Below are 8,157 nucleotides of genomic sequence, written 5' to 3'. Positions count from 1 at the left end.
AATATATATGCTAAAGGCATGCTGCTAATGACCCACCTCCACTCATTTAATACCATAATGGGATTGATTCACTGATTGGATTAAGGCTCCAGTCATTTCTCCTCTAAACCTTCTTGCATTGTCTCACTATGAGCTTTTGGGGGACATCTCACATCTAAATCATAACACTCAGCATGCAGTCTTTTGTTAGACTCTGTCTCTTATGGCTCAGTTTTGCCCCGGTGAGTCTTTATTTTCCCATGCACGTTAACTTCTGCTAACAATTGGCCAGGAGGGCTGCTGCCCCATCAGTCCGCTAGATATAATGGAACCCTGAATCTTAGTTTAAGCTCAACTGGGACCCCTGCCATACTAGTACTTAATTGGCTTTGATAAATATCTGGTTGAGAATAAAGTTGTAATTCCTTGATTACATGTGTTTTTGTGTATGTATATGTATATATAGATACATGCATATATATGTATATACTGTTTATGTACTGAATAAACACATATATATAATTTTATATAAATATACATATACATGTGTATGTATAGACAAAACAGTCTGCTAATCATGCCAGCAAAGTAAAAGTAGTAGACATAATACACACACACACACACACACACACACACACACGCACACACACATATACCATACATACATCTATATGTATAACAATATGCCATAAAACTTGTCATTTCCATTAACTTGATATACTAGATACCACATATCACAGTATCACAGACAGGGACATTTTCTCATCTCTTTCAGTTACAAAACATAATATAAAATGAATGCCATGTGCTGTACACCTGTGTTTGGCTTATTCTACATATATACAGATATGATTATGAATAATATACTTAGTGAAAATGTTCCCTTAAGTCAGTGTGCAGAGAAACCTTCTATACATTGTTTTAATTCTTTTTTGATTTACTTTAAAGGAGATCCAATAAGATTTCGTATTTTTGCAGTCTGTCCTTTCGAAATGTAGCTACTATTACTATAAATAAGGAAGACATGGATGCGTGGAGAATATATGGAGAGGTCAGCACTTCTATGTATCAATGAAATGTAAAAATGACAAACTTTTTAAATAAATTCACATAGAAATAATGAAATAGAAGCAAAATTACTTACTGAACCATATTTTATCACTTATTGCAAAGAACACATTCTTCTGTTTTCATCAAGTGAAAATTTTAACCATCTGAATTTGGGAATGTGGAGTAAAGCATGTTTATAACAATTTAGAATCTTTTACAGTAATAATCACAGTACTAAAAGGCTTACTTGCTAGAAAGTGGTTAGAAGCATTGAGAAACATTTAATCTGGCTAATTGATTAGAGAAAGATTAGAAATATTTTTTGAAAGAAGCGATGCAAAAGATCATACTGAGAAGCCCAAGGTGTATATCCAACACTATCAACTATAGTGGGAAAAAGTTTCAAAGCATGAAAATCCAGAGCAATTGTTAGTAGCATGTGTGATAGAAATGAAATAAATAGAAAGAAATGAAAGGTGTTTGTTTAATCAATGGTCTTGTTAAAAGATGGGTCCCAAGAGAGTAGTCTTTTCATTTTAAGACTAGTCAGATATATGCTTTTTTATGAACCACAAAAAGAGATTAAACATGTTGGAAGAGAATGGCAGATACAGGTCGTTTTTAAAATGGAAAGACATCTATGTAGTGTAAAGGTGACTCAGACAATACAACAGTTGAGTTCTCTTCAGTCATTTATTCATTAGCTTGTAGAAATAAAAAGGTGCAACATTCCCATTGTCGACTACTTTCACTGGGTTGGCATGGTTAGCAGACTGTTGGCCCACGCTGTTAACTACTTGCTTTTTCACCTTCTAGTGTTTGATCTGGAATCCTTCTAGAACTAATAGTAAAAGGGAAACATTCAGAAATTTAGGAAGTTTTAGTTGGCCATCAGTAAAAGATTTATCCTTAGCCTACCCTATTTAGGGTTTAGCCTTCATTTTAGAGGCTTGGTGAATATTGCTCTTTTTAGATAGCCAAGAAGAAAACCGCCTTAGACCTGTTTGGCTGCAGTCCTAGGTAGAAGAGTTTGGCAGCCCTAGGGAGATGGATTTCTTAAGCCTGGGACCCGCCCAAAGTAGAGAAGCAACACCCTTCCAGCCTTTACTCTGTTGCTATGAAACAAAAGACTAGGAAGGTGAGCAAAGCAGGAAGTCCCGCCTTTTTAGCCCCCGTCCGCTTGAGCTCCCGCTCCCTACGCTCACGCCCACCAGCCCACCCCTCATTGGTTAGCTCCTTAGTGCATTGCCTCTCTTCTTCCATTTCCTTTCCGTTTTCCACTTTGGTTCCCAGGCAATTCCAGGCCTATTTCCCTCCGAGTTTCTTTCTATTCGGGACCTGGACGAGCGGGCCTTCCTTTGGGGCCATTGTGTACTGTGGAGGACGTGGACCTGGCGGTAGTGCAAGGAGGACGGGCGCCTCCCACCTATTGGCTTCTCCCGCTGTCGGGCAGTGCGCCGTTGTGCGGGATTGGCCCAGTGGGGCGCGGCCCCGCCCTCGGCTCCGCCCCGCGCCTGGCTCTCTGTGTATGTTACAGGGGTGGGGTGTCCAGCGAGTGGTCTCCTCCTCCAGCTAGTGCTGCTGCGGCCTCCCCGAGAGTCTGGAGGGAGGGGAGAGCGGGTGTGGATTTGTCTTGACGGTAATTGTTGCGCTTCCACGTCTCGGTGGCGGAGCTCTAGGTCGCCCCTTCCTCGGGAGCGTGCTATTACGGCGATTACACATTCCCCACCTGGGCGACCCAAGCACCCTGGGCTGCGTGCGTGTAGAGTGGGACCCGCGCACACGCGTGGCTCGGGACGGCTCGGCGCCGAAAGACGAGGAGGGAAGGGGGCGCTGGGGAGGCTCGACGCGTCTCTCTGGCCCGAGGGCCCTGGGCAGCCAGGCGCCGGCCACAGAGGAAGAGGGGACATCCCCAGCTTCTAGCTGCTGTTGCCCCTGCTGTCCACAGTTTGAAGTGGGGTATTTAAAGACCGGAACCGGGCAGGCAGTGGGGAGGAGAAAGAGGGAGTAAAGGGAGAGTGGACACTGGAGGTTGGGATTGCAGACAGCCCGGGAGGTGCGTCCTCCCGGTCGCCGAGCGCACAGCACTGGAGGCAGACAGGGCTGAGGGGCGCTGGAGGAGCGACGGGATACTTTGTCCGCTTTCCGTTCGTCTTCCTCCCCAGCTGGGATTGGAGGGTGGCAGAGAAGAGGCCTGAGCAGGGTGGGGGCAGAGACGTCCTGAAACAAAGCTTCGGATCTCCCCCATCCCCCTTGGATGAGACTAGGGGCAAGGAGCGAAAGAAGTGAACTCTGCTTTCCCTGCCCGATCTTGTCAGTATCTCACCCGCTTTTTAAAAATGGACTATTTGTTTGTCGATTTATTTGGCTTTTGGGAGTAACTACTCACAGTTTTGGTTTAAAGAACCGTTTGTCCCTATGTCCGTACTAGGTGGTTTTAGCGGGGGAAATCCTATGCCTTTGTTGACAGCAGACCTGTCCCTTATGCTTGAGTAGAACACTCTTTTACATTTATATAACTTGCCGAAATCTAGCAAAGTGAAAGTGAGGTTTCTAAGTGAGGCTTCCCAGATGTATTCTAGGAGTTACAGTTGTTTTAGTATTTTGATTTGGGATGAAGGCAAAAGGGGAGAACATCGTGTTCCCATGTAGAGAGAGAAAACCTATTTAAGTTGTGGTGGTGTTGTTATGAGTTGGGTTAGTTAAGCTTTAGCTATTTGAAACTTGAGGAGGATGCATCCTTAAAGCTTAGTATTCTAAAAACAAATCTAGGGTTATTGCTCTGTAAATTTATTTTGTGTTGAACTGGAGAATGTAATTTCACTCCGTTATTGAAAAGTTGAATCAGGGACCCTTGGTTTTGTTCTCATTGATGGAGGAGAATGTAGTAGTTACAAGTTAGTTTGTTCAGCTTTCTTTGGGTAAATATTGTCATACTCAACTAACTTTTCTTCTTCTTCTTTTTTTAAATCTGCCTTTCAAAGAACTTGGATTCCAGATGGCAAATTCTATGAATGGCAGAAACCCTGGTAGTCGAGGAGGAAATCCCCGAAAAGGGCGAATTTTGGGTTTTATTGATGCTATCCAGGATGCAGTTGGCCCCCCTAAGCAAGCTGCAGCTGATCGTAGGACTGTGGAGAAAACTTGGAAACTCATGGACAAAGTGGTAAGTGGAATAGTGCCCATGCATGGCCCTGTTCACCCTGGGTATGTTTTCTCAATCTTTATTTATATATGCTGTTAATGATAATAATTATTGTTAGGGCAATAATCTTTTTGTGTGGACCATTTTTCTTTTTTCCATTCTGTGTGTTTTGAAAAGTGGGATTCAGAGCAAAGACTTGTTTTTTTACTTTTTGTTCTACTCTACAAGGTTCAGAGTTCCTCTATATGACTCAGATATGCAAAGTTTTTTACCATTGGCTGCTTTTTTTATGGGTGTATGGTCACAGTATGGTTTAGAAGTGTTTGTTCAGTCTTATGTGAGGTTGTGTTGCTCTTAGATAACAAAAAGAGTACAAACAATTTAAGAAAAATCTCTGATGGAGCATTTAGAATATCACTTGAGTGATACTGAGAATGTTTACTGGGGAAAGAACCAGATTAGTCTTTAAGTGAGAAAGCAGTATTTGAGAGAGTTTCCATTTTGTTCTTTGAGAATTTGTCTTCATTAAGAAACTTTTTTAATGGTATACTTAGAGTTTCTTTCATCTACTATTCCATTTTGAAACAGGAAATCTTTTCCATTGCACATTGTTTATTGTGAAAGGAAAATTTATGTTGGGGGTGGAGGGGCTGAGCGTGTCAGAAACTTCTGTGGTTTCTGCTTGTTGATTTCAGATGAACTCTATAATTTCACAAGAAGAAATCAAACTGGATGTCAGTTCTTTGAGAAGTTCAGTTAAAGAGGCAACCTGAACACCATATAGGAATATACTGTAAAACTGTAGCTATCAGCATTAACTAAGTAGGATTATGAAATAAATATGATTAAGATATAGCTTCCTGCTTTGTAAAAATTACAGAATTTCTGCTTTTAAAGCAGTAACATTGTCCCTATATATTGGTAATATTTGTAGCACCTATGATATTATTTCATAGCTATTTGATACTAATTATAAATTTAGTTGAGACTTTTGATACCTTTATAACTGCAGAAATGGAGGTTTAAAAAATATTCCTTTGTAAGGATGTGCTAAATTCTACATGAACTCATATGGTAGCATTCACCTTTGCTTTGGTTTGTTACTCTGTGCAAATATTGGCTACAGAAAAGCCACTGTCAGTAGTATTAGCAATACAGGCAAGTGCCAAGATTTCCTTTATTTTCTTTTATCCTTATGGAAAGTACAGATAAGATAGATGAATGATGGGCCTGTCATTCTGTGACCACTGGTGTTAAATGCAGAGCCAGAATATTTCTGCCAGATAAATATCCTTAGTTTTGGGCTTCAGTGTGACCTATTTAAGCTTCTGCCAATTTATTCAAATTGTTATATTAAAATGCTCCAGACAGAATGATGTCATAGTGTCAGAACATTGCAACTTGCTGCTTAGGGTCAGGTTTTGGTTTTAACATTGGATACTTAAGAATGAGGAGTATGAAGTAGGAAAAATTGCATTTATTTGGAAGGCACAGTACTCTCTTTGCTTTTATAAAGAGTATGAATTTGAAGGTCATTCTCATTGCTTAAATCTTTAGTTGAGGTAAAAGAATGTATGTTATGTAAGTGGTCAACAAATAGTTCAGATTTTATAGGGGAGCTGTTATACCCTGTCCCTACCCCTTCTTTGAGTGATCAAAATTTGAATATTTATGATGCAGGTTAGAACATCAAATAAAAAAGATTTATATAAGGAAGTGGTGAGCTAGAGTTACTGTAAAGTCATTATTGAAATAATAAAAAATGGTGTGCATAATTTTGGTCTACATGTGGTTGTTAACATAAGTTTTATCTGCTTTTAATTATTTCCCCATGAGTTATGGTAAAATGGATAGTTATTTGATGGTTAAGCATCTGGCATTGTTTGTTTTATTAACCCTTGTGTGGGTTTAGGTTTAGCTTCTGTAGTTGAGGAACTTGACTCACAAAGATATTGATCATCCAAAGTCTCTACTTAGTGGGATGTGGGTGCGGGTGTTGGCACGGGTTCTTTACTATGGCTTTCCCTATTTATCTTCATTATTTGTCAAAGATGAAAATGATGAATGCATCTGTGGGCTTTGTGGGAAAAAAAATCACAAATTGTCATAAAAGCATTCAATATGATTATTTCTTCTCCATCACATAGTAATAGAAAGGCACTGGTACTTACTAATTAGCAGTATATTTTATTGAAATGTGTAAGGTGGAAGCATCCTCCACATGTGTTTATCTTATTTGTCAGTGGTGAGAGAGTCAATGTTGTCTTGATGATTGCATCAGGAACTTTTTTATTAGTCCAAAAGTTAATCTGATGACACATTCCCTGTTTTTTTTTTTTTTTTCTTAAATATCTGCATTAGCATGAGTTTAGCCTGTCAGCAAGAGAAAATAGTAAATTTCCCAGGTTTAATTGGTTGTTAAGGAAAAGGCAAGATTAAGTGTGTAGTTAACACTTTTTTTTCTTTAGGAAGCCTCTTCACTGGGCAGATCTTTGAAGTATAGTATAACTACAAAGTATAATAACTTTGTAGGTGATAATGAAGCAGTCTTAGATCATAAAGAAAACAACTAGTAAGTGTATCACTTCATCATTCCTTGGCCTCTAGAATTTAAAATGATCAACTTAGATTCCAGTTCCAACTTATTGTTCTGTTTTCAGGGGACAGGCTTTCTCTCCAAGGTCACTTGAGAGTAGAAGAAAGTAATTGCTCAGTTGTGTTTCTTGTAAAATGTAGAGTTTTGTAACAACATCAGCAGCACAGAGTTAGCATAGTACAAGTACTGAGAAAAAGAATAGTAGCATATCCCAAAGCATTCAATTTATATAGATTGTCTGGCCTTAACTCTGTGTGTCAGTTTAGGTCAATAGCTGACCTCTGATCTCTCAAGTCAGTGGTGCCTTTTTGATCCCGTGACAGAACTGCTACTCATGAATGTAAACCTAGGTTCAGATATATTCAAAATGAAATGTGGAGTTTGTTCCAAAGTTATTCCAGAGACAGACTTTTTGTAAACACTTAATAAGTATTTATTGAGGGCCTACTTTGTTCCTACTGAGTGCTTATTTCTGAGGATGCAAAGCTAGATAAAACATAGCCCTGCCCTTGACCTGTCCAGAAACTCTGAGAACAGCACCAGAGTCAGGCATGTAAATGGATAATTGCCATTTGGTGTGGAAAGTACTGTAATACAGGCAGACCCAAGCAAAGTATAGTGGGAGCAGAGTGGAGAACAGCCATTTTGCTTTTCTGGCCACTGTTCAGATAGTTTTATGTCTGTATTCTGCTGGCCATTGCCTTTTAGGAATAACATTTGTTGCTCTTGTTGGAAATGCTGAGGTGAGGGTAAGGAAATGATTGCTAATCATTATGGTCGGAATCATAATTTATTAATATGAGGTTCCTGAGTGTGGTTTTCACGAGAGTCTTAGCCAGGTGATGGAAAGCAGAAGAAACAATTTTTTATCTAATAGATGCTAAATGTACAGAGCATACATGGATGCTTGGGAAATTAGAAAATAATTAATTAATGCTAAAGACCAAAGCAAGTTGAGTACCCGCCTATGTTTTCGTCTTGCTGTCCTTGTCATTTATTTGAAATCACATTACGGAAGGAGTTTTAAAAGCATTTAAAAAGTGATGATGCCAAATAGACTTTTCCGGCCACTTACCTCTTACACATTTAATACATTCGTCAAACTTGAAATATAATTCATTCTCTATCTTCATAATTTCACTGTGACCAGATATATTTTAAAGTTTGTCAATTAAAGATGCTTGGATTATATACCAATATTTTTTAAAAGTAAAGTTTGTTTTTAAGTAAAATTTGTCATATTTCTAAGAAATATTTCATATGGAATAAAAGTTAGGTTTAGATGCCAGTTTTTTGTGTTTGTTGGTCTGAAGATTTCACCTTCCTAGGGACTTGAAATGGCATATCATTATTTGAATTATTTTCCCTCACATATTTTCTTTTCCTC

The 8,157-nt window shown here is 39.0% G+C and overlaps 1 protein-coding gene across 6 annotated transcripts in view; it reads left to right on the top strand.

Annotated features, from left to right (window-relative positions):
- Positions 1–2,550: 2,550 nt before the first annotated feature.
- CBLB (Cbl proto-oncogene B) overlaps positions 2,551–8,157 on the top strand; it is a 207,877-nt gene continuing 202,270 nt past the window's right edge. For 2 of the 6 annotated variants that reach the window (XM_079100820.1, XM_079100816.1), the window contains exons 1-2: positions 2,551–2,668; positions 4,014–4,195. In XM_079100820.1, the coding sequence (XP_078956946.1) occupies positions 4,028–4,195 (168 nt within the window). In that variant the 5' untranslated portion in view covers positions 2,551–2,668; positions 4,014–4,027. The other 4 variants (XM_079100818.1, XM_079100817.1, XM_079100819.1 and 1 more) reach the window with 4 other exon arrangements.

Source organism: Sciurus vulgaris, assembly GCF_902686455.1.
Source record: "Sciurus vulgaris genome assembly, chromosome: 10".
NCBI classification, from domain to species: Eukaryota; Metazoa; Chordata; class Mammalia; order Rodentia; family Sciuridae; genus Sciurus; species Sciurus vulgaris.
This window is presented reverse-complemented; position numbering and strand designations above follow the sequence as displayed.